Below are 27,429 nucleotides of genomic sequence, written 5' to 3' on the forward strand. Positions count from 1 at the left end.
ACAAAGCAACACAAAAGCGGATGGTTCTTGGCCAGACCTAATCCCTTGTCGATTAAGTAAATGCCTGCAACGTTTGTTTTCCAGCCAGCAGACAGGGACACGGACCTGGATCTCCGCAGTTCATTGGGATTAAAAGATTCCATTGTGAAATTCGTTATTTGTTGCGTTTTAGGAGAAGGAGAGTCGTACCAGGGCCGTGACTAGAACCTCAGGACCAGGACAACTTCTGACAGTCGTCAAGGAGCTGTTGCTGTTGCTGTTCCGGCTGCTGTTTCTCTGCTGCCTCTGGCTGCTCCTTCTGCCAGTTTAATGAAAATTGAAGGCCGAAACTGAAGGAGGCGCCCCAAATGTATGCAATGGAATTTTCAAACAGACACTAGAACGCGCACCAAGTTTTGACAGCTGTCAAGTTTTCTTTTTTTTTTTGCGGCAACAGCCGCGAGTCTCATGAAATATTTATGCCACGGCGAATGCGTAGGGTAAAATTTTAATTTCCATCTATTGCATAACTCTTTAGAGCCTTCCCCTCACTGGCCCTTGGGTAATTTATATGCTATTACTAATTTTGGTAATTTCCTTAATGTCCTTTTGGCTGTTCTATCTGGCAGGGTTAGGGACAGGAAGTGGGTATCCTAAAAAGGAAGCGAGCCAAGCTGGAATAACAAGAGACCGACTGGCCCCAGGGCGCTGATAGTTGCTTTTACATTCTCACTAACACATAGGGGAGAGGTGGTGGAGAGCTCTAGCTGGGACGATATAGATTTGCGGGCCATCCCAAAAGTATGCTGCATGTCTCGCCTTGCTCTTGGGCAGGTTACCCCCAACCACTTCACCGCTTTTGGCTTGCCGTATGTTTGATAAAAGTTCAAAACCCTGAACTTTGCGCATGTTTAAACAACGCAAACGCAAAAATGCTGCTGGCTATTTTAGTTGCAGGTTCCTTCACAGTCCTGGAATTCCCACCCCCTACTATCTACTACCACCATTCCATCCTCCCAAATCCCATCCGAAAACCCGGCATTGTTGTTTGGCAAAACTTCCCTGTATGTGCTCGTATGCAGCTGTGTGTGTGTGTGTGTATGTTCTGGTGTGTTTGTGTATGTTAGCCGTAATGTTTCGTTACAGTTTCGTTGGAGGGCAGACACACAGTTACACACACACACACACACACACAGGAAGATGGGAAAAAACAACTGAGGACCGAAAAATTTAATCTCTTAAAAAGTGTCTAGGCTATGCCTCCCGTTTTAGTTTCACTGCCCTGATACGGAAATATTGTTTGTGACGCACTTTTGGCACTAATGTCTGCTGACTTCCTTCTTTAGTTTTTCCCTCCCCCACCCCCGACTACCCTTAGGTGCAGTGGCCTAATGCTTTTTAGCAGCTTTTTCCTTTTCTACCATCTTGTTGTTTGTACTTCCACAGGCAAGCCAACTTGATTACAGTTGATAGTTTTTGGCCAAGGCTTGTTTGGTTTTTTGCTTGAAGTTTGCTGCTCTGCGCTTGCTCTGCTTGAAAGTCAAAAATGTTTAGACTTAGGCCGAGCCAGCAAAGAGGAGTGTTGAAAAAGTTTTCTCTTGCTTAAAGAAAGATTGCATTTTCATATTGGCCATATCTGAGCTTTCAAGACGAGATTACTCATGCAACGTGGTCTTTGTTTTTGATACTTAACTTCCTACCCTACGTATACGTATTTAATTTATATTGCACTTAGAACTTTGCATATAAATTTCCTTAGCAGTCGAGCTGCTACTTTGCATACGCCCTGGCGCCCCCATAAATAAACCAACGACCCGCCCGCCTATCCCTTCCGCTATCCAATGTCTATTAATAATATCGTTCGAAGACAAATTTCTTAGCAAACGCTAATGACATGCCCAAACATTTCCGTAAGTCGTTATCACAAAAGCAAAGTCATTATTATAATGCCACAGAGGGAGACCCTAAGCACATCATCTATTCACCAGCAGAAAAAAAAAGTTGACATAAATACAATTATAGATTTTGCGCTGTGAAAATGAAGATGAAAATAATAAAATTGAACAAAAATTGATGTCAACTTTTTGGGCGGCAAGCAAAGAGGGAGAAAAAAAACAGAGAAGGGGGAAGAGGGGAAGGAAAACAAACTCAACGACGGCGACGGCGGGAAAAGGAGCGGAAACGTCGCCATTAGAAGGAAAGAAAAACTGCTGCGCCATTGAGAATTGAACTGCGGGCTTTCAACTTGGCCCAAACCGCCAGGGAAGAGAAGGCAGAGGAGGAGGAAGAGTAGCAAGCAGGGTCTAGAGAGGCGGTTCTGAGGCGGCGTAAATGACAAACAAACAAGCCAAGTCCTTGGCATCGTCCTGGGCGCAGATAAAAAGAATTGTCAAAGCGCCTTAAAAGTATGCAATGCCAGCAAAGTAAGCTGCAAAATCGACAAGTACAATGCTGACAGGCAATTGCTACAGTTCCGAACAACCCCTCCTATACCCGCCCATCCCTCTGCACCATCTTATACCGGCAGTCCTTGGCTGTTGTTATTGTAATAATAATATCGATTCTGGGCAAGAGGCGGAGGTATAAAAGTGTCCACAGTCTGTGCAGTCTGCGTTTTCTAGGTCTGCCTGTCGCCCTTGCCTTTCGTTTGCCTTTGCCTTTGCCTTGTCATCGCCGATTCCGCCGACCATTCGCCGGAATTCGTTAATAAAATTTTATTGAAATTGTAGACAAGCGGCGAAAAACTGACGACGACGTGCAAAACAAAAACACCGAAGAGGAAACGAAACGAAACGAAACGAAGAAATTGCAGAAATCGAAGCCGCGGCCAGGGAAAGAAAGAAAACCAATTGTCATCATTGGCACGTAAAGCGGAAGAAGGCTGGGCCCGGTTTCCCTTTTTTTTTTTTTAGCTTGAAGTGTTTGGCTTGCTCTCTCTCCTCCTGCCCCCCCTCTCTCTCTCTCTCTGATGTGTGATAGAAATCTAAAGCAGCCGTCTCCTTGGGGGTTTTTCCTCTCCATTTGGAAGGAGGGATAAGAACAGGGAAAGGGTTTCCTTTAGCCGTAAATGGAAGGCAAATGCAAAAGCCAAATGGTTGACAGCGCCTCAAGGTATGCAACAAACAAAGCCAAACCATGGAAAAGGGGGAAAGTTTCCTCTCAGTCATTTCCTTGAACTTTTCCCAGGGTTCCGAGTGCCGAAAATCACGTCAGCATTCAATTTCTTCTGGCCAGTTCGTGTGGCTCATTAAAGTTTATGCGCGGCAGACTGGCAGTCTGAAGGAGCTGGTTTGGCTGGCGAATTGAAGTTTGCTCATCATTCGCTGGTACCCGAACGTGCCCATACATTGATGATGCTCCTCTCCACTGGCACAAGCTGCTACGTTCATGTTGCCGTCGTCGATTCAATAAGGTTTGGGTTTATGCAAACAGACGTGCATTAAATTAAGTAGCCGCCGCATCGGACGGAGGAGAGCGCTGTGCAAATGCAGTGCGGCACGTAGCCGAAACAGACGAAGAAATGCAAAAGACAATGGGGGTCCATCAGTGATGATAAAGCTGCAGCAGCTGCAAGATCACAATGTTTCGCAGGAGGAATTTTCCTGTGAAGATACAAAAAGGAGGTGAAGGCAAAGGCAGAGTCACCTGCAAATGTTTGCCCTTAAGCAAGTCTATTAAAATTGTTTATAACATGCTGCCTGGCTGGCTGCCTTACTGCTTGGCTGCCTGAGAAAGACAGTCGCATCTGCAGCACTTTTTATGTTGCACACTGCACTTTTTTCGGGAGACGCAACACGGCCCGAGATGTCGCTTTTAATGATGCACGCGCATTCGGACACAAAAAGGCCGGAAGTTTTGTGCTTTTAGCTGCCATGACTTCATTTTATGAGCGGAAAGCCCCTGGAGAAAGCCATTACCAGTGATTCTTTTATGTGGCAAGGAAATGCGAGATTTCTCTTTAAGAACTTGCAATGCCAAGACTTTTCGCTTCAATTTCCGGCAACTAAAAACCAAAAATTTATGTCCACTTCGCCCTGAGTTAATGCCAAGAGTCAGGGGTGCTTCGATGGAAAGGTCCTGAACCATGGACCATGGAACGTGATGTCAATAGCAAAACAGGTGCCACAGCAGGACCAAGCCTGGTAACACACACCCAGAATTATGCTCTATCCCTTGGAAAGGAGAAACATTTCTGCCTTCGTTTTCATCCCCGCGTATGTGGGTTTTGATTGGCAACACTGCCGCGTGCCAATTTCACTGTCAAGATATTGAGCAAGAAAATTAGTTTACCGAAAAACGCCGATGCCCTGGCCAAGGCGGCGATGGCGAGGCTGTCGTGATGAGAGGGTTGAGAGATGGCGGAGGAGCAGGCAGCCTGTCTGCAGGCTGTGCCAGAAATTGTATGAGGCAGGCGTTGTTTGGATTTGCCGCTGGAGCGAAATTGAAATTGATGGAGCCTGAAAGCTGAGAGGATGGTGGGTGGTGGCTCTCGCTTAGAGAGTGAGCGAGTGGATATCAGATTGGCTGCAAATCAATATTAAGACGATGTGGGCGAAGGCTGCTTAGCCACCCTGTGCATGTCTCTCTAATATGCTAAACATCAGGCATGATTTAGTGGTGGATGAGTCGTCCAGGCTTTGCCGATCTATTCATGATTTATGTTTCTACAAAAGTTCGAAGCTTTTTCAAAATTACATCTTTAACTTTCATTGGGATAATCTTGTTTTTTAGTAAGATCGATGATTCTGCTCAATGCCCAAACGATTAAAAGTCCTTCTGAGGTTTCCAATTAAGTTGGTAAATCTCCCTGTAAATCTACCAATTCAAGTGGCTTAAATTTTCACTTACAAGTATTTTGGGACCCACCATTCCACCCACCAACCATGTCTAAGGTGGCGTTGCTTGTTATTCGACCATTTCCACACGGTGGCACGACAGCGATTTAAAAATTGCTTAAACGCGCACATAAGTATGCTTTAGAAAGAAGAATACAATACCTACGTATAACCAACACACACACGCATTCATCCACACAACAACTAACAGCAAGAACAAGCAGCCAAAACACAATCAGGTTTGCCCCCTCCCTCCTCATCCTCCTCCTATCCATCCAATCCCGTCCACCTGCCACTCCGATTCCCCACTTCCATTGTTAGCAGCTGCTGCACATTAGAAATTCAACATCGCCTCGTCTTCTTTTAGGCGCTGAGCAACAATGGCGTGTGAATTAAAATAGAAAGCCAGTTCAGCCAGCGCGCCCTATTAGGCACATTACGCCGCAAGAAGTCACGCTGCAATTAAAGGCGCTCAACCTAAAAAAGACTCCTGGACCCGATGGCATCGACAATCGAGCGGCAAAGGCTCTTCCACCCAAAGGAGTGCTTGCAGTGGTAAAAATTTTCAACGCCATGCTGAGCCTGGGTCATTTTCCGAGGCAGTGGAAGCAAGCCAGGATTATCATGATCCCTAAGCCAAACAAGCCTCCGACTCAAATTGATTCCTACCGTCCAATCAGTTTATTGTCTACACTATCGAAAGTGTTCGAGCGGTGTTTACTCAGTCGTCTTTTAGAACTACCTCAAGTAGAAGGCCATATACCCCAACATCAGTTTGGCTTTAGAAAATCTCATGGCTGTCCAGAACAAGTCCATCGCCTGGTCAATCACATCACCTATGGACTCGAGCACAAACTGCACACTGTAGGCGTCTTCCTGGATGTCAAACAAGCCTTTGACAAGGTGTGGCATGAGGGCCTCCTGTATAAAATCAAGGAACTTCTCCCTGCTCCCTACTTCGTCATCCTGAGGTCCTTTCTTGCCGATCGAACCTTTGTAGTAGCAGTAAGGGGACGCAAGATCCAGCTTGGCTCACATCCACGCAGGAGTGCCCCAAGGAAGTGTGCTTGGTCCATTTCTTTACACCATGTACACAAGTGACATGCCAGTTCCGTCGCCCACTACAGACGCCCGTATGCTTTTGGCTACATATGCTGACGACACGGCGTTGCTTGCGTCCCACACATCTCAGCTGACGGCTTTGGCTGCAGTTCAGGACTGGCTGCGTGCGATGGAGCGCTGGACCAAGCAATGGAATATAGCCATAAACTGCAGCAAGTCGGCAAGCGTAACATTTACACTAAGGCTTACGATCGACATCGTCTTAAATTTTAACGGTGACACCATCCGGAACGCCACATCGCAGTGCTACTTGGGTGTACACCTAGACCAGCGGCTCATATGGAACACCCACATCACGGCAATCAGAGCTAAGTGCGACCGCAAACTTAAGAAGCTCGATTGGCTCCTGAGCGCGAAAAGTCTCCAGCTTTCGACAAAGGTTCTGATAATAAATGCAATTCTCACGCCAACCTGGACGTATGCGATACAAGTTTGGGGCACCGCGTCTAAGCACCAGCTAAACAGGCTGAGGGTAGTTCAGGCACGAGCTGCAAGACGGGCTTCCGGGCTTCCGTGGTACGTAACCAACCAGGCCATCCAGAACGACTTACGGCTTGTTCCCGTGGGCGATCTCTTAAACCAACACAGCAGCCGATACTCGGACAGGCTAATAGGTCACCCAAATCCTCTGGCTAGCAGGCTTGCCGACCCGCAATCTACTAGAAGACTTAGTAGATTCCACCCCAGCGACTTGCCATCCCGCTTAATTTCCTAAACTTGTAATATTTTGTAAATAGTTTTATTTTAGTTTTGTAAATATTTGTACATATACTCTAGGTACACCCATAGTACCATAACTAATTTCCTGATAAACGCCCGGTTATGTTCAAATGCCTGAACGATTCCGGCGAAATAAAAATGTAAATATGTAAAAAAAAAAAAAAAAAAAAAAAAAAAAAAGAAAGCCAGGCCAGCTCTCTTGGTCGTCAGCTTGACGCGCCAAGGTGCGATGCGATGCGATTCGATGTGTGTGTGTGTGAGTGTGGGCGTCGCTCAAGCGTTAAGAAGAAACCTCCCCCCCGGCCGCAATATACCTTCATATATAGACCATAGTTGGGCGCCATTTTTGTACGGCAGAACAGCAGCCACAGCTTTGGCCCACGTTGGGCGCCATTTTTGTCAAGTCGCATTAAGGCAGCGCTCATTCGACTTGTTCGTTCTGCCCGTCGACTGCTGACGAAAATTGAACGGCCAGCAGAACGAAAATTGTTGTATAAATAAAAGCATAATTGATGCGAGACACACACACACACACACACTGCAGTGTGGAAGGTAAGGAAAACAAAAAGCGAGAGGAACAACAAGAACGGCAGCAGTCGCACAACATTCGACGCTGGCAGTGGCATATGGCATATGTTGCGTCAATCCAGCCATGAGCAGAGCAAACAAAACGACCAAGGAGCCGGCAAAAAGTAGGGAGAGAGGAGAGCTGTGCGCGCAAAAATGTTTCTTCTTTTGCATATTTTACGGCGCCCGTTCTGCGAAATGACTGTGAAAACAGGTTTGATGGGTTGGAAGGGAGGCGGAGGTGGCAGCGGCAACGCTTCGCATATCATTTTTTGGGACAGCGCGGACTCTTCTCGTATTTATCTGGCACTCAGCTATGTGTGTGTGTGTGTGAGCGCGTTGTCAGCTTGCAGATTTCTTATTTCTTTCAATCTTTGTTTTTTTTTTTTTCATTCTTTTTTGGTTTTCCTTCAGCTTCACATGGCGAGAAATTAATTTGAAATTTAAATGCGCACCCAGCAAGCTGAGAGAAATGTCTTTGATGATGATGATGATGATGATGACTGCGTTCGCCAGCTGGGAACATGTGTTTCCTTCCCCCGAAAAGCAAGGTGTGACAAGGTGTTCTGGCACACAGCATATTGGCCACTATTTGTGGTTATTCCAACGCCACAGTATGCTCTATATATCTAGTGTACTCCTCAGCTGTACAAATAAAAATGGAAAATGCTAATTGACTAATTTATTCGAATTTCAAATGCTGTCAAAGGTGCGGGACTGCTGTCCTCATTTCGAGTAACTTCAAGAATTTATTTCCCTTTCCACCCATCGCCTTTCACAGAGGGTGACATTTTTTATTTTAAATTTTATTTTCACTCCCCTTTTTTGGTTTGGTTGCTGTTGGTATGCATGTTGGGCGGCTTTTGCGCTTCGTCAGTCAAAAGCATTTAGAGGCAAAGGCAGCTTTAATGCATGCGCGCGCTTTCATTAACAAGTGTTCGGGCCACGCCCACTTCTAAGCCGCGCCCATGGCATGGACAGCAAAAAATCGCATCAGCAGCTTATGCAAATGGCTCTGTGTGTACGGCTGTGTGTGTGTGTTTGGGTGTTGAGTGAATACGAAATTATTGTTTACAACTGTAAACTGTTAACTTTTTTTCCACTCTCTGTGTGTGTGTGTTTGTGTGGGTGTCTCGTACTTTTTTTTTTGCATTTAGAAAACGTTTGCCAACCGCACTAAAAGCGACTTATAACATGTTGAGTGCCAAGAGATTAACAAGGGAGCCAACGTGTGAGGAGAGTGCCTCGTCCTCGTCCTGGTCTTGGTCCATCCATTTTCGCCCAGCAAATTCCTTTTTAATGAGCGCTTGGACCACTCCTGGACCAGGGGCGTTCATAAGCTGCTTAAGGTTTGGCGTAATCAAAAAATGTTCTTTCTCTGCATTTCGTTTTTTAAAAGCTTTCTGTGGTACATCAACATGAAAGCTAAAAGGAGGGGAGGGAAGGTTAGTGGAAACAGAAGCCAGGGGTGTTGGAAGTGGACTTTGTTAAGCTTAAAATTAACTTGCGGTTTTGTCTGGCGCAACTTTGACGCCTGCAGGTAGGCAATCAATTCGTTTCCCCTTCGAGGCAACTCTCTCTCCCCTCTCTCTCTCTCTCTCTCGTTGTACTTTGGCCAACACTACTACTGCACTTGGCCATATAATTAATGTATATGCCTGGCAGAAGGAAAAAGCGTCGAATACTTTTGCGTGGCAGCTAAAAATTTTTATACAACACACAGCAGCAGCTGGCGTCGTTTTGCGCTAATTACCTCGACCCCTCCCTGCCCCCAGCCCCCTGCCACACCGCAGTCGTAATGCCAAATTGCAATTACAGCCGCGTAGAGGGTTAGCAGTGGGTGGGGCAAACTGACATTAAAATGCTTAATGCAGGCAGGTATATACGGAAAAAAAAGAGCAAAAGAACGAAAATTACGCGCTCTTAAAATTAAAAAAGCAAGTAGAAAAATGTACAACTTGCTTTGCCAGAGTCTGGCCATTTTTTTCCAGGCTCCCACTCTCACTCCCTTCCATGCCAGCAATTTGCCAGCGTCGTCTTTTAGAGGGGGTTCCTGCTCATCTTAAAAATTGGCCAGGTGAAAAATTGCAGCTGTGTGTTGTTAGTCCTTCATGCTCTTCTTGGCCAAAAGGCATGGCAGGTCAAGGGGCAGGCAGGCGCAGGGCAAGGGGACCAGGCCAGGTCAGACATTCCAAGCGTGTAACGCTCTGGGCAAAAGGTGAGAAATGGGGAATGAGCCACATTCCAGCGTAATTGGAGGTAAAGTGCAGTTGCCTGTAGGCCTCCAGCGGATAACCCACTCTCTATCCACACTAATGTTGCTGAAAAAGGGGGGGTAAAAAAAGGAGCCCAGGGTAGACAAAAATTATGGTAATGTTCGGGTAGATGGCAATTTACACAGATTTCATCTTAGAGTTTGATTGAACAGTCCTTTTCCCTTTTCTCTTTTCCCTTCTACCTTCTCACCGAATACCCAATGAATTTTCCCGAGGCTATGTCTTTGATTTGCTGTGTTTCGACGACTGCAATCAGCCATAAAATGTGACGGTTTTTGATGCCCTGAAATTGAAATTGACTTAAGCCGTGCTCTGTTTGCACTTTTGCCTTTGCCTTAACTTGGGTTTCCTTGTACTCTGTTTATTTGCCTCACTTGCGGCTATATTTTTGAAGTTTTCCCGAAATGCGTATTTGTTTGGCAAGTCCGTTTTCTGAGGAATGTGTAACTTTTGGCCAACGGCAAGTGTCATTCGGTTTTCGGCTACCCCCAGTTTTGACAAACAACACTAAAGACTGTAATTACGTGGCAGCCTGTGCAGCATCACCATCAACCATCCCCATTCCCGTCATCATCATCATCATCATCAACTTCCGCCTAAGTAAACACATGATTTCTGTGGAAGCGCCGCGGCGTTTGTTTAAAAACGCATCTAAATTGCAAATTAAGCAACAAATTTCATCAACAATATTTGAATTTGAATTTAAATGCGCCAACGAGTTGCCGACTTGAGTGAGAGACCGATCCACGGTTGGAGGCAGATGGAGCTGAAGGAGAAGCCTGGGCTGGAGGAACCCGCAAACACACACAGAGAAAACCCAAAATGTAAAATTCGTTTGCTGAAAGAGTGAAGAGCAGAAAGGGAAGGGGCAGAAGAGGATGAGGACTTGGTAGAGACTTGGGATTGCACTGACTGCCTGGGCTGTAAACACCGAAAATACAACAATGGCAGCGTTTCAGGCTCTAGCCCACCACCACCACCACCCACTCTCCTCCTCCCTCTCAGCAGCTGGTTTGTGTATTTGCTTGTTTGTTTGTCAAAAGAAGCAATTTACGTGCAAAATAACTCAAGTGTCATGCAAATTTCATTTATTTTTCGCAAGCAGCAAGGCAAAGTACAAAAAAAAAAAAAAAAAGACGAAATAATTCCCGGGCTACGTTGTCATAGAGCTAACCAGGGGCCTCTACAGCTATATAGCTGCCTGGCCGCAGTCTCAGCTATATATGGTGATTCCTTACAAAATTCGAGCATAATGAAGTCACTTGGCGGGAAAACCTTCTCGTTCTCCGTTCCACTCGGGTTTCTCTGCTCCTATGCCAGAAGCTATTTTGATTTATTTTTATTCTCTTTGTATTTCCCTTTTTTTTTTAGAAAGAAAATTAGAGTAGAACGAGCTTCTTGATTTGCCATTGAAGTGCGGCGTAAAAAGGAAAAAATAATAATACGGCATTTAATTTAAATCTAATTTTATTTATAAATCATGGCAACTTGAAGGGGAAGGCCGGCGGACAGGCGGACTAAGCACTTGTAGCTTAAATGAAGTTTGCTAAGTACTTTTCAACGATGAGATTGGGCCAACAGCAACAAGAAGGAGAACAACAACTTTGAGTACGCATACTTCAGGTTTGAAATTTCATTATTTTCATATTATTCGCACACACACAAGTGCCATCAAGGAAAGGAAAGAAAGAAATCCTTGGTTTCTAGGAGAGAGAGAGAGAGAGAGAGAGAAGAAAAACACAATTTTCTAATTTCACAAAGCGTCGTGGGAAACTCACAGTTCTTTTTCCCCCAAAATATATTTATATAATCAAAGCTTAAAGATGATTTCAGATTCTATAACTTACCGGCATAGTTTGACTTCCGTGTAGGTTGGTTATTGCTGACTGGGCCTCCTGCTGCGAACCAAATTTGACGAAAGCGCAGCCTGCAAATGAAATCAAATAAAAGTTGATTAGTATTAATATTAAGGATTGCTTATTGAGAACATTTAACTATTCGACACTTCATTTCCCTGCCACTTCAATATACATTTTTGTACCATACTGTATATTGAATTTAAAAATCAGTAAAAATTCCATAAATACCGAATCGAGAGAGGTCAAATGTGGCTACAGCTGCCCCGTGTATGAGGGGCATTTAAATAAAATTTTAAGTGCAATTAAAAAACATTTTTGCAAGAATCGCTTCGTGCACTCTTGCATGAAAATCAACATCGCCATGGCCATCGAAGGGATGCGAGAATCAGCGCCCATCAACGCCCATTATATAAAAATAATAGTCGGCCTGCGTTTGGCCAGTAACTGGAACTGGATGGAATGTAAAATTCAAACTGAACCGAAAAATATACAAAAATAATAATAATAAAAAAAAAAACAAGGGAAAATAATTCCGCTGCACTTGCTCGCTCATTATATTGTAATTTGTGGGTGTGCCAGCTGTTGGGTGGGTGGAGGAGGAGGAGGAGGAGGAGGGAAAGGGAAAGGGAAATCACAATGGAGCCAAAGGCAGCTGGAGTGGTTCGGGCAGCGGCTTCAATGGCATAATTATTAAAAATCATTTATGCTAATTTAATATACAGTAATAACCACAAAAAGTAAGGACTTTCCATGGGGCCGAATAGCGGCAGAAGGGGCCTCGAAAAGAGAGCATGGCATGCGGCTGGTATAAACGTGGCTTATACCACATGTAAGCCGGTGCTTGAAAACGATTTAAAAATGCGGTTAATGCTCGATGGCTTCGAGCATTGTTTTACATTTGTAAATTGAGAACAAATTAAGAGAGTTCAATTTGGATTTTCATGTGGTTAGTTCGAGCTAAAAAGTTTTCATGGGTAAGATGATAATAATTAAGCACAACACTGCCACGAATATCTATGTGAAAGTCTAACTCTTCTTCTTTAATCTATATCAACTAGTATTTGAATGTAACGGCTAGCTGTTTGATAGTCGTTAACATCTAGAAGTGCCTTCTGTGGTAAAGTGGCCAATCTGGCAACGCTGTTAAAATGTATCGATATTGATCGCAGCCTTCAATTAATCGTATGTTCAAACTGACGCTATGTAATAACTGCAAATGAGAAGTGAAAGAAGACGGTCAAGTGTTAATTTCTTCCCAAAATACAAAATTTCTTTAAAATCAAACCGAAAACCAAATCTTTATGTTCGAGCAGTCTCTACCTTTAAACCCCAGCCGCCAAGGAATTAATTAAGGCCTAGCTTAACCCTTGCTCTGCAACTCTTGATCTGTTGTTTCTGTTTTCTGTTTTCCGTGAGCAAAAGCAAAGCATCAACAATGCTGAAAATTAAGACCCTCCAGCTGGGTGAGTCCTTCTCCAGGGGTGGGAATCCCCTGTCTCAAAAAACCCGGCCAAATGTCTAATTCCCGAACCCTCAGAGCGGGTTTTTGGACAGGATGGGTGTCCAAATTGCGGCTTGGGCTGTTGCTCTCCTCTGGCTGTTGTTGTTATTGTTGTTGTTCTTGTTGCCTTTGTAGTTGACGCTATTCCGAAAAAGGCGTAGAAAAAGGGGGTGCGGCAAAACAAATCCCGCCTAAAACCATGCAACATGCGAGCTGACAAGCCGAAAGGCAGACAAGCACAAATTTCGCGTGCAAACAACGCGAAGAGCAACAGCGAGAGAAAAATAACAACAACGGGGGAAAAAAAAGGAATAGAAAGGGAAAATTCCCTTTTATTCGCCTTGTTGCAAATGTACAAAAAATAAAGTGTAAAAAATTCAAGTGGATTTTTGTTTCGGCCCGGCTCGTCGCGACTCTTGTGTATTTTATGTTTTGTGTGTTGAAGTGACAACAAAATCCAGAATTTTCCCTGTCCCAAAACAGCGGACAGGCGGATAGGCGGTGGGGGGTGTGGATTCAGGATTCAGGATTCAGAATTCTGGGTCCTGGAACCGAGGGACATACAAGAGTGCAAATCAGCGCTCTGCTAAGCAATAAAAAATAAAATATTTTGTGGCCAGTTAATCCACACACAGCTGAAAAATGAAAGAGAACAACGAACAACGAGAGGACCAACACAAAAAGTTAAAAAAGCAAGGCAATTGCTAAGCATTTTTGTAAACTTAAATCAAAGTTGATTTTCCTTTTACATTTTTTTCCCGTTGTATTCTTTTTATTTCTTTTTGTTTTTGTTTTTTCTGTATATATTTCGGGGCAGGCTTTTGCTTTATGTGAAATGTATTTTTCTTGGCATAACTTTTGTGAAAAGTAAACTTTGCTTTTCGGGGGGACTCTGCAGGCTTAAAATGTTCGAACACCTCGAACAAGCGAGGGCCAGAAAGATATCAGAAAAAGCTTTATAAATGTTGCCATTGTTACATCGAGTAGCTATAGCTATAGCTGTTCGGAAGTGCGTAAGTTCTATATCTCATTTCGTATTTATGGAAAAGTTTCATCCTCCGAAAAGTTGGACATTCATTAGCATCTTGAACAAACAGTGCGGACTCTAATTGTATGTCTTTGACTGAAGTTCGACTTTAACAACTGGCTTAGTTGACTTTCCCGGGGTGCCATTTGATGATTTACCCTTTTTTTTATTTTTGTCTTCTTACTTTCCAGGCGATGGCCCAACATCACGGATAATTGTCAAACTTGTAGTCATTATATTAATTAAAAGCAAATTAGCCAACGGGAAAGAGGTGGTGGATGGATGGGCCAAGACCAAATCCGACCTCATCAACTTTACTTTGATGTTGCCAGGAGCTGGAAAATTGAATCTACATACAAATCGAGTCAAGGCAACGGACAACACTTTTAACAATTAGTGCAGGAGGAGGACAGGTTGCAGGACAACCAACATTCCTTGGAAAAGCTAACAAAGTGCAACGCCTTAATTACTTAACGGCCAAGAAGAGAGACAGGAGATGATTCTCTGATTCTCGGCAATTAGTTGAAATTAAAATGTGAGCAAGTGCGCCAAGTTTTTTAGCGTCTTGTGCAACTTCCGGTGAAGCGTGAAATGATGCAGCCAGCTGCTAGGACAGCGGATGAACTGAGCTGAGGAGCTAAGGAGTCGAGCCTAATGACACTTTTTAATCAAATATGCTAATGCTAATGCAAAAGTTGAGTTGTCATTAAAATTATAGCGAAGCAAAGTTGTCTTCTGTCTTTACTTTCGCTCAAGTCTCTTAAAGCTTTCATAAGTTTATTTTAATCATCAGATTTATTCCTTTATCTTGATTTTGAAAGTCATAATTTACCATCTGCTAGCCAGATGACATTTGCCCCTAATGGGTTAATCTTTGATCGTTCCACCCGGGAAAAAAACGGGTTTGCTGCGACAATTGAGTTGCACGAGATTTCGGGGAAACACATGCGATTAAATTTATGGGAAGGGGCGGCGGGGGCTCCGTATTCATGCTTGGCCACAACTTGCACATTTGCAATACAAATTTGCAATGCCATTAATGTATGGGAAACCCCGAATGCTGGGCTCTTCGCCCAAAAAAATGCCTTGCCATGAAAAATCGCCGCCGGTCAAACACGTAACCAAATTGTGCACAGCAGCGGCAGTAGAAGGAGCAGGAGGAGCAGAAGGAAGAGCAGCATGTGGAGCAGTAGCTGCAGGGCTAGGAGCGATGGCAGCAGGACATCAGGACATTGGGACATTGGCAGAAGCAGCAGCAGCAGCTACAGCAGGAAACAAGGATAACGAGCGTGTTGAGGCCCCCTTCTTACCCGCCTTCCCTCATCACATCCGAAGCCCCGTGAATGGGGTTTTGGTCGATATGTTGGCCTTGTCGGTTGCCGCCGGTAGGGGGGGCCGGGCAGGCTCATGTTATGGCCAGGCCAGGCCAGGCTTGGCCAGGACCTCCCTCATCTCCACACTGCCTGTGATGATGCCTGATGTTGCCTGCCGCTTCCAGTGGCACTGGCTGCATGGGACAAGTATTTTAAAATCCAATTAAAAACGCCCTAGTGGGATTTTTCAATCGCTGCCGACCAGGAGGAGAGGAGAGTGTAGAGCTGCCAAGGCAGCTGGACAGGCATCAGCATCAGCAACAAAGTTGCATTAAGCGCGCGACATTCGCTGGCCACCGGTCGCGTCATAGTCATTTGTTGGCAGTATGGCAAGAGGGAGGAGGCAGGATGGTAGGATGGTAGTATGGCAGGCTACCAGGATGGCAATGAGTTGAAGGAGGTCTATGGTCCCTGGTCTGGACTGGACCTCGTTGATGGCCATTGCATGTTTGCCTCTTGGGCGCAAAAGCGTAGCATGAATCTTGTTAGCCAACGTTTACGCTTATTATGCGATGGCAAGGCTATCGAATTTGTTTGATGCATGTGCAGGAGAGCTAGGATCCCCTTGTCCTTTGGCATCCTCGAAATCAGGTAGTGAGTGAGCGAGTGCTGGGGCAGGGATACGCCATGGATATGGATATATATATAGAGAGAGAAGGGGGGAGAGTGGAAAGCAAATTGCATTTGCGGCATGACACTCACAGTTGAATGCATCTCAGGAGATGGCTGAAGAAATCAAATAAACTCATCCAAATGCAACATATGATGTCCGGTCAGGTAGCTAATGTCGTTTCAAACTATTTGCCCAGAGTCGAAGGATAGTAGTATCAGTGTGCTTATATAGCCTTTCCCAAAACTTTGACCAGCATGTCTAATCAAATCTGTCGCTGGCAGAACTTATCAATATGGCCAACTACGAGCTGCAAAACACAAACACACAAATGTGACCAGGATGGACCCCAAAATGGATGAAATTGAACTCTGCCAGGCATGAGGCCCTGGCACTTTGCATACAAATCATATAGACTTTTTCGACTATATCCCAGGACACACACACACATACACACTCTCTCTCTTTCTCTAATACAAGCACCACTGACACGTAGTTGGAATGCCCAATGGAACCATTATTCTTGATTTTAGACCAAAAAAAAAGAGTAGGTTGGGGGAGGAGGCTAAACTCTCGACTACCTTTTGCCAGTTGATAAACAACAAAACTTTCGGGCCCGCCAGGCCTGAGGCATTTTGAGGATTTGCAACTTCAGTAAATAACATTCGAGAGTCCGGACTCACTTCATATACGAATTCATGGCCCAGTCGACTTGGGCTGGAACTCTGGCATGCAAAATAGTAGCTCCCCGTACGTGTAATGTGATATATTTTTTACTATGATGTGGGCAGTAGGACTGCAGGCCAAATTAAATAAAAATCAGTGCCCAGAGTGAGCTCAAATTGCAATTTCATAAGCAATTTGCCACTGGACATCGTGCATCTTTTTGTCCTTTGGCAATGGCATGCTAAAAGGGACAACCAAACCGAAACTAGGAGAAAATGTAAGCGAAAAGATCAAATGAAAATTACATTTGAACAAGGCATGGGTTAACATTTAATAGATGAGACGAGTGGATCGAGATATAGTCTCGAATTGCTGACATTTTTATGGCTCCGTCGAGAGTTCAACCGGAAAGTATGTTCCCTCTCGCTCTGTCAACGTGTGTGTGTGTGTGTGTGTGTTTGTGTGTGCTTCTGACACACAATAAACACCAATTAAGAAAATAATATTTTGTGTACACACACAAACAAATGTCTCTGGCAAATTGAAAAGCCAACGCCAAAGCTTTTCGTCTCTAGTTTTGTACAAGTGCTGTGCAAATAATGCACAAAAGTATGCTACAAAATACGAACAACAAACAAGCCAGAACCACAAACACAGCAGCTACATCTACAGCTATAGCGATCCGAAAACGAGAGCCAAAAACCTATATAACAAAAGCTAAAATATTATTGCTTTGGCCGAAAAACTTCTTCGTTTCAGTCGATTCCCCTTACCAGTTTACAGTGGGTCTCCCCGTTCTTTGGCCTCAAGTCCGAGCCAGCTTGTTATAAGGCATGTTGACAAGCCTCTTTAACAAATGACACCAACAGACGAACAAGAAGAAAAGGAGCAGCAGCCATTCTTAGCAGGACAAGCCAAATAGTCAGAGTATTGCACCCTTCTCTCCGCCAGTTTTGTGTAACATTTGTTGGGCGCAGCCGAAAAATGTTGCTGTTTTCTCGTTGTTGCTGGAAACTTCCTGTCTTGTCAGTTTGCCCTTCTGCTTATTTACTATTTTACCCATCCTGTTTGTCCCTTTTTTTTTTGGTGTTGTTGTTGTATCAAGGGGCCAAGGCGAATATTCTTAGCATACCGAACAGACCCATGTCAAAAGGGAAAAGGGAACTCTAACATCATTGGAATTTGGCATAGTTTTTGGGGGTAATACATAGCTAAAAGCCATTGTCTCTCTGTTTCCAATTCAATTACTTTTTGTCATTAAATCAGTGCCAATTGCCCGCAAATTCCACTTTAAAACTCGTTAAAGTCGGGGGGAAATCAGAGGAAAAGGTACCATTAACCGCCTAAATAAACTGCACCGTCAAAGATTTAAAATCCTTCGCCTTCCCTTTCCAACTTTTTTGAAAAACCAAAGTAATTTCAGGTCCTGAAAAACTGTTGCCAGCGCTCAGCGAACCACAAACAAGGTAAATGCTTCTGCAACAGCAACACGAAAACTGGTGGCGAGGAGTCCTCGGTAGCAGCATGGATGCAGGCGTAGAGGGGCACAGTAACCGCAACATAATAATTATGCAACAGAAACCGCAATGCATGCGGGGCAGGCAGGCGACGCCAACAGCCACTCCGCTCCTCTTCGCTCTCTTCTCTCGTCCTCCACTACTTTTCTGGCCAGATTTGGGAGGGAAATTGTTTTGCCAGGCGAAAGTGTGAACAAAAAGCTGTTGCGTGTGCTGCAGAAAGCAAACGGAGCGGGGGCAAAAAATACACAATAAAAAAAAAAAGAAACACACAAAACAACAAGCCAACGCAACAACGTCAAACCGCAAAGTCAAATGCAACTAAAACCGCAGCACAGTTTGGGGCGCCGAGGTTTTTCCATAGTTGGGGGGGAAAAAAGAAACAAGAAGCCTGAAATGAACTTTAATCTCTGGCAGGACCTCTCATCCTATGATAGCCAACTATTATGGCCCTTAAGAGTGCTGTCCTGTTACCTTTATTGTTTTCAGCATTTATTCCGCAGCATTTCATTCCGTATCCTTTGGCGATTTATGCGCCCACTTATTTAGCCAGAATAGGTACACGAAACAAATTCGAAGGACTAAAGCCGCATAACTTAATAGCAGCTCGCTTCATTTGAACTTTATTGCTGACTCTGCTCTGGCACTGACTCTGACTCTGGCACTGACTCTGACTCTGGCTCCTGGGGGGAATATAAAAATAAAGACAGAAACGTGAAGAGAGAACCACGATAGGGAAAATCAATTTTACCGGGCTTAGCTTGGACATCAAAGCGTAGGCAGGAGCCCCAGGAAACAGGACCGCCAGGTTCCCAGTTCAGCCTGGACAGGTAGGTTAAGCCTAATAAACTGCGCCGTCCAAAAGCATGCAACAAAATTTATTTATATATATTTTTTTTTTCTTCTGTTTTTTCCCTTCTTAGCGGGACGAAAGGAGAAGCTAATTGTATTGCGTCCAGGAATTTGATTGCATGGATTTGGACATGATTGAAAAGGGCCCCTGGGCAAAAGCGGTAAGCATCTGGACAGGAGTGAGTGCATAAATTGTGCGCCCAAGTCGCGAACATTATTCATTTTTAATGCGACCGAGACATAGACATAGCCACAACAATTTGGCCACATGTAAGCACAGGCAAGTTGGCCATAATTGCCTCCAAGTTGCGACCAAACTGGCGGAAGACCGAAGACACCGTAGTGCACTTGGGTCCCCAGCCAGGTAGCCAGCCATCCAGCCATCCAACCATCCAGTCAGGATCATTAAAATGAGTTAGCGTCCCAGACGAGAAGGAAGTTTGGACTGAGTTGGAAACTGAGCTGGAGTCTAAGACAGACCTCGTCTTTCCTGTTGGCCTTTTGGGCGCAATTTGCTTTGGTAGTTGGCCATGGCAGTGGCAGCAATTAAGCCATAGGGTAGATTAACATTAAGCTGCCGCCGGGGCAGATGCACTTGCTGCACTTGCGTCTTTGTGTGGTTACGAAATTTATTTAATTAACCGGGAAATTTTGTAACCAGAAGTGGCTTTTTTCCTTGAAGAAAAATGAGATTTTCTGGGAATTTTTCTATTTTCTTCTTTCTCTACCTTGCATCCTTGAGGCCATAAACATGAAACAATGATTCATGGCATAAAAACATGGCCACTACACCCAGCTTTGCCCTTAACTCGAAGTCTTTGCCTGCGGTATGAAGAAAACCTTATGAAAAATGGAAAGGAGCATAAATTCCCTAAAATAATATTGCAAATTGCTCAAATTGAACAAGATTTTCAATTGCATTACGCAAAAATCTGTGAAGCATTGCATTTTCAATTGTTGTAGAGCATGGCTTTGACTATATACATATATATATATAGAGGAAGAGACGTGTATAGATTCATATTCCGTATCTGTGTATGCATAATGCTCAGCTCAGCTTCGTGCTCTCTGATGTGGCAAACAAAACGTGCCGCTTGCAAAATTGTACAACAACCAATTAAAATGCATAACTCGATTTAAAGTTTACATAACATTTTGCTAAATTACAGGTTCGTCCCAGGCATTCAGGCTTATATAAGTGGCCTTCCAACCCATTCCACTCCCACTCCATTCCCTTCATCCGTTTGCAAGGGGCTTACAATGTCTGTCGCTTGTTGCTGTTGCTGTTGGTGCTGTTGATGCTGCTGCTGTTGCCACGGCAACATGCAATTAAAAGCGATATTGAATTTTGTTACGCTCTGCGCTTGAGTGTGCGATTTGCAGTGGTTGTTGTTAGCCGTGGTAGTGGCACTCCTCTGCGGCTCTTATTTAATTTGACTCGGGCAAAAACATATATTTTGTTATGTGATTGGCATAACTTATACAATGCCAGCAGCAACAACAACAGCAACAGCAACATCAGCTTAAAACCATGCTTTGAATAACATTCTGTGCTGTGGAAATACATCCGTCTGATTTACGTGAGTTTGGTTTTTGTGGATTTCAACGGTCTAAGCTGATTCCAATTACCAGCTATAAACTGCCTTCGTTTTTCCATTTTTCTCCTCAATTGTTGTCGGCTGCTGCCAAATCGCCGCTGAACCCTAATATATGGCTATTATGGCATACAGTACTTTAGGCCCCGGAGCCATAGTCATGACAACAAGGGGGGCGCGCTGTGGGGCTGGAGGGCAAAAGGGCATTATAAATCTTCATTGTTGTGGGGCAGAGTCCTGTAAAGTAGCGCAGACAACAGCCGAAAATTTTCAATGCTGCTGTAGAAGAGTCGATTTTTTCCAAAGGATTTGTGCACTCAGGAAAATGTAGGATTAAAAAACTTAAAAATTTATTTTAAGGTTGGTAATTCTCCTAAGAGTGTTTGTTTTAGTTTATTAAATCTTCTTTCTCTTTTATTTCACTTCTTAACCAAGACTTAAACCAACTGAAAAGTGCTTATCAATGATTTGGTCTTAGCTTAACCTAGGTTCATCGGTTATCGGAATTATATCGATATATTAAGGTGACCTACTACAAAAAGAATAAGCTGTTTCCCTACGAAAAATAAATCCCAAATTGGGATTTAAAGATAATTCTTCAGCTTAGTTTTTTAAAAACCCAAATTTATTTTAAATGTAAGAATATTTTCTTAATTTCCCTGCACATTTTCTTCAAGTGCATTTGTGCTAAAAGCAACATCAATTTGCATGAATTGTGTGGTTGTGTGCGTGTGTATATGTAATTACAAAAACACACGAAGCGAAGCTGAGTACGTGCAAATCTGACCAAAAATTTAAATTGAAGCTAAAATTTTTGCCAAATGCTGTTGCCAGCAACGATGATGTTGCTGCTGCTGATGATGATGATGATGTATGCAACTCACCAGCTCACCACTGCCACCGCCCTTGGGCCATATAAAACATGGTCGAAACGAGGCCTAACTCCTTTCACCACTTTCTCCTCCCCCAACTCGCACTCTCTCCAGGCCGTTTTGTGAAAACAAGTATATCGAATTTTAATTACATTTGCTTCATCTGTGCGGGTGTATGTGTTATTTGCTTTTTGCCCAAACAGCCGACACGGAAATGTGATTTTTGATTGAGTGCCGACCAAACAGTGGCAAAAAGCTATGTGGAAAATAAGAGGAGAGTCGAGGTAAAAACGCCTTGAGCAGGCACTGCGAAAAAGAAGTTATGTTAAAGGGAAAAGTTATAAAGTAAATCAGTAACTAATATAAGTTTACATCTCTCTATGTTTCTCTATGTTTTTACTTTGGATTTCAAAGTGAGATTTCAAACTTAACTGCAAGGAAGGGTTAACCAAGCAATCAAGGAAACGGTGAGATTGCAGTCACTATATTATGCAAAAATCTACCATATTCTCTACTCTATATATATATATATAATATGTACGACTGCAATTTGTTCTCATTATTATGCATTGTTGCCTGTCAATTCGGTGATACTCGCCACTTTTTGCGGTTGACAACGATACAGTGGCTATCAGAGAGGCTCATTTGCATTTTGACAGAGCTGCTTCCTTTGCGGTGAATAACATATGGTTAGTGACCAAATCTTTTGGTAAATTCTTAGAAATTCTTAGAAAATATTCTTTGGGGAGTATAAATATTGATTTTCATCTGCTTACCGCCACGTGGATCACGTGTTCTGCTGTAAGGATGAAGCCTGCTGGGGCACTTACCTAAAAAAGCAAAGAAAGAAAAGGAAAACTCAATAAGTTGGGGAGGTCTAGGCAAAATTCAAGCTAAAGATAAATTCAACTTAAGAAACTCTAAAGGGGAAAATTTGAAATCTCTCTCGGCTCATTTGCTGAGTTGTTACCATGTTTTCATGGGGTGCCTACCCTTGCCAGAAACTCAAGTCTTAAGACCCTATCCCAAGGCATCCTGTCGACACTTGACGCAGCTTAGCAACCCACAAGCAAAACAGGCTCAACACCAGTGTCAGTTTTATACTATATAGTATATATATATATATTTTATTTTATTTTGTGTGCCTTTGGAGCTTTGAAAAAGGATAGCAGCCTGTTCGTGGGTGCGCTGTTCTGGGCCTTAGACGTATCCATTTTCATTAAATGCCTTCGCGGCTCGACTCAAGCTGCCAGGCCATGTTTTCCAGGATCTAGTTACGAGGAGCAAGGAGCAAGGAGAAGTATGAGATAGAAGCCAGGAGGCTGAAAAGGATATTGTCTAACAACAAAAGCGGAATAAATTAATTTAGCTCATGTCTTGGCCCCGGCAATGAGCTAGAAAATGAGCTGCAGAATATGTATGTGGCATACGGTTGGGCGCCTCTCCTTATAACCTTCTGATAATAACAAAATATGTGCAACTGACAGGTGGCAGCAACAGCAGTTGCTAAAGGAGGAGGAGCAACCATTAGACGAGCTCCTTGTCTGAAATTTAATAAGTTCCAGAGGCGAGCTGAGTGGCGTCTTCGTTATGCTGCTTATTAAAAATATTAAAGCCTATGGCAGCTGCGAAATAGAATCTCTCTCTCGAAGCGAGTCTCTATCAATAATCCAGATAAAGGAAGGAAAAACAACAGCATGCTATCGCCCCTTATTGCATTAATTTTTCAATAATCCTCTAGAACTAAAACAAATATCTAAAGTGGCATATTTCATGGCTGATAGGACTAATCTTTTATTGATATGAGAGAAGGGCGATGGAAGGCGCGCTCAACTGAGTTAATTAAATTTGCTGCAGAGGGTCCTCGGTTGCCTCTACTGGGACTCTTGTCTTGCCTTTAATAAGCACATCCACATCCGCATCCCAATCTCCAACCAGCCATGGATATATCCTCTTTATATATATATATATATTTTCGTGGGCAACCCTTTTCACCGACTAACCTTCTCCCTCTCCTCCTATACTTGGCCCAAACTTTGTGCTTAATGCTTAGCCGAAACTTTTTTGACATTTTTATTGACAAGAATCCAGGAACCCCAAAAAGAAGCGGCAACCATGCGGCTTGTACAACATTTTTTGCTCTCCTGGGCTGGGGCAAAGTTTTGGTCTGGGCTCTGGCGCGGCGGTCTCCTGTGCCCGTGTGTTGCGGTCAAATCTAATTTCCGCAGCTTTTACTACTTTATTAAACTATTACAACTAAAGCCAGCCCAGGCCCAGTCCTGTTAGTCCTGTTCTGTTAGTCCTGCCAGGCAGCTGGCAATGGCGATGGCGATGGCGATGGCTATGGCGACGATAGGTATTAAAAAAGTTATGTTCTTACGTATATAGTTAGTATGTGTGTGTGAGGGCGGGTGGGCCACGAAATGTGTTAATAAAGCACACTTGCCACCAACATGGCCACATAATGAAACGAAATTGCGGGTGGCAGCAATATAGCTGCCACAAGGCAGAGGGTATGGTTTGGGGATGAATATTGAAAAGAATATTCCGATATGATACCTCACGGGGGTAAGGTTATTTAATATTTAATCGAAGATCTTTTATCTTACTAAAATTCATAGTTAAAAGGATAAGATGCCTTACAGGACATTTTGAAATCCTAATGCTAAAGCTTGACTTGAAGTAAAGAGACTATATATCCAAGATAAAAGCTCCTTAAAGTTAGGGTATGTAATATCCTTGGTTCCATTTCCCTTTTTCTTTTCCATCTAAGCTGGTGGGCGAGTGGCATAAGTTGCTGGCACTTTGTGGTGCTTTTATGACTCGTTGGCCCGGCTTGACGGCATCAAATTTCAGCCACTTCCTGCTCCTGCAGAGCCAGCTACTACTTGGCCACGTTTAATTGCCCTGACCTTCGCATGTGTGTTTGTGAGTTTCTGTTGCATAGTTTCGGGCGTGTTGCATGTTAATTAGCATTAAGCAGGGCCAAGAAGCGGAACGCCTTTTCTACTTCTTGTTGCTGTGTATATGTGATAAAAATTTATTGGACTCGACTAGAGGAGGTCCTGCCACCACCCCAACACCCCCAAACTTGCATATGAAACTTTGACCGTAGTGCAATTAAATTTAAGCTGCAACACACATACACAGGCGTTTTTTTGGAGAGGCTCAGTGAGAGGAACAAGGATCAGGACTCACAAAAGACTTGTGGCCATGGCGACTATACGAGTAAAACGACGACGGCAAAGTTTGTTAGGTTTTCTGGTTTCGGTTTTTGGTCTATATAGACGCAAAAGTTCGCGTTTTGTTACTTCACTCCGCCCGTTTTTGATATGTATTTTAATTCCTTAGCCTTAGCCTTAGTGTGCATGTGTGTGTGTGTGTGTGTGTGTTTGTGCCATTTTGCAGCCGACGGAGTCCAAGAAGCAGGACTTTTGGCTTGCCAACGGCAATAGCAACAAGGATGACTGCGGCTTAAATGGCACTTATGAGCTTATGCCACAACTTACATTATTATTATTACCCCGACTTCTTATTCCTTTTTTTGCTTTTTTTGGTATAAATGCTGCTGCTTCTTGGCAGGCAATAAATAGTTATAGACTACGGCGGGCACTTGAGAGTTTTGTTTTAATTAAGGCGCATTAAGTGCAATGTTTTATGAGTCCAGGGGGTGATGTGAGCGGCATATGCAGAGCTCTAATTACGGGTAGTTTGAGATAAATTAGATTTACGATTGTTTATGATAGTAGGTAGGTAGGTGAAAGTCTCTCAAATTATAGATAGTTATCTCTGAGCTTATTAGGGTAAAACTTCAGATGAAATCTTTAAAGGGAGAAAACTTTCAATCCAATCACTTTCCTTTGAGCGTGGTAAAAACCGAAAATCTCATCACACTTTTAACCATTATTATAAAGAATCGAATAAAGCAAAGCTCTCGCATGTCATAAGCGTTAAATTCAATTTGAGTTTTACAACGGGGGTGGTAGGAGTGGGCGGCCAGCCTTTGTTCGGGTTCGGTATGTTTGTTTGACAGTTTTTGCAGCGCACTCAATCAGCACTTGTTAGAACTTTTTAGTGTGCTATAAAATAAACATGAGTGTATAGAGCTGAAATGAAATGAAATTTAATAAATGCAGTTGGTTGAAGGGTGAGAGGGGGCGTATGGTATCTCTGGTCTGGTTTGGCTGAAACAAGAGTAGAGCAAAGCGACAGGCAGCATGACATGCACTTCATAAAACTTTGCTCATATAAATTGAAATTGAAATGAAATGATGATGCCAGAGCTGCCACGGTGATATATGTAGAAGTGGTTGTGAATGTATATGTATATGTATAGATGTGGATGTGAGCAAGTGAGAGTTGACAACCGGCGCGGAAGCTTCTTCTCCTCCCTTCTACCCATCGCACAATGGCTGGCTGTAAAAATTTGTTGGCCAAACAACAAGTGGAGCAGCCAAAGCAGCAGCAGCAGCAGCAGCAGCAGCAACAGCCTGAAAAACAACTTAAACTGTCATTGCAAAGTTTGAGCCAAAGCCCGGTAGAGCCATGGTGAGCCAGGGACGGGGGGGGGCTGGTATGGGGTATTAAAAACTTTTCTCTGAGCAATTATGTGAAGGCTACTTAACTTTTTTTGCAGGCAATAAATTTGCTCTTTAAACTAAGACTCGAACAGCTAGAGAGGAGCAAGCAGCACGCACCTGAGTTTTCTGCGACACAATTTTGTTGCACACTCGATTTTTCTTTTCCTATCCTTTTTTTTTTGTGAGTGGGAGGGAAAGAGGAAGGAGATTGTCCTACCCACTCGTAGAATTTGCCAGAGCTATGTGCAGAAATTCAATTAGCCAGCCAAGCGTGGGTTGGTGGAGAAATGGAAGCAGTTTGCCACTTGGCATGCCATGCAGTTTTCGGGGAATGCTTTGAAATACACGCACACATGCACACGGTGGGATTCAGATACTCTCTACTCTCCGCATGCCTAGATACATTTGCTTGGTTGTGTGGTTGTGACAGGCTTTCGATGATGCATGCTACTTGCTGCATGCTGAATGCTGCATGCTGCATACTTGCCTCAATTACGCCGAAAATGTCACATTAATTATTGGCATTTATGGGGTTTGCGCCGCTTTTGATATGATAGACGACAATGCAGGCCAACATTTGAAGTCTACTTTACGGCGCGCTATTGTTGTTATGTCCTCGAAAGTGCGAGAGTGTCTCTCTGTGTGACTCACCCACACAGAAATTTATGTATATATATGTATGTGTGTGTGTGTGTGTGTGTTTGTGCGATGTATTAATTGGAATTTGTTTTTGTGTGTCAGCTGCAAGACGACGACTCAGAGGTCTCTTTGTTGGCTTTTGCGGCAATTAAAAGTTAATTTGACAAAGCGAGACATTTCGAATTAATTTCGAGTCTAAACGACGTTTTAATTCAATTTATGTTTTTGGCAGCACAACTTGACAATGCCATCAATTGAGAGTGGCTCGATTGTCAATAGACTCCAAGGTCTCCGATCTGAAGATGCCAATTCAAAATGTGGGTAACTAGAGTGCCGTATTTTATTCTCTTCTTTAAATTAATTGAGTGCTGGGTTTTAGCTACCACTCCATTTTGGTTTTCATTCCAATTACTTAATGACAGCTTCCAGTTGCAGTGATTAGGCCGAAAGGCGCTTTAAGCAGGGCAAGGTTGCCCTGTTAACGTGGCCCATCCAATGTCAACTTATGCCAACCGTCTGTCAGCAACAGGAGCCGTTCGGTCTATTCACGTCCTCATGCGGCTACTTATGCAAAATGCTCGACTCCGCCACTAGACGACACCCGTTGCTTGCTCATATACACGCACATGGAAGCTTAGATTACCAGCGAAAGAGAGAGAGAGAGAGAAACAGAGATAGAGACGAGCGGTAGAGCCGGAAAGCGGGACGGCGGAGACACACAATTGTGTTGATTGCACAGATGACAAGAGCTAGGACGAGATGACAACTTTGCTGCCTGCCAGCCAGCCTTGATGACAATGAAGTGCATGCATGAATATTCTAATCAAATGAGCCGCCAG

At 43.7% G+C, this 27,429-nt stretch overlaps 1 protein-coding gene across 30 annotated transcripts in view; it reads right to left on the reverse strand.

Annotated features, from left to right (window-relative positions):
* LOC108104005 (CUGBP Elav-like family member 4) overlaps positions 1–27,429 on the reverse strand; it is a 128,640-nt gene that overhangs the window by 32,396 nt on the left and 68,815 nt on the right. For all 30 annotated transcript variants that reach the window (XM_017209821.2, XM_041818213.1, XM_017209825.2 and 27 more), the window contains one exon: positions 11,347–11,426. In XM_017209821.2, coding sequence (XP_017065310.1) covers positions 11,347–11,426 — 80 coding nt within the window. The remainder of the gene's footprint in view (positions 1–11,346; positions 11,427–27,429) is intronic.

The sequence above is a fragment of the Drosophila eugracilis genome, unplaced genomic scaffold (genome assembly GCF_018153835.1).
Source record: "Drosophila eugracilis isolate 14026-0451.02 unplaced genomic scaffold, ASM1815383v1 contig_2154, whole genome shotgun sequence".
NCBI lineage: Eukaryota > Metazoa > Arthropoda > Insecta > Diptera > Drosophilidae > Drosophila > Drosophila eugracilis.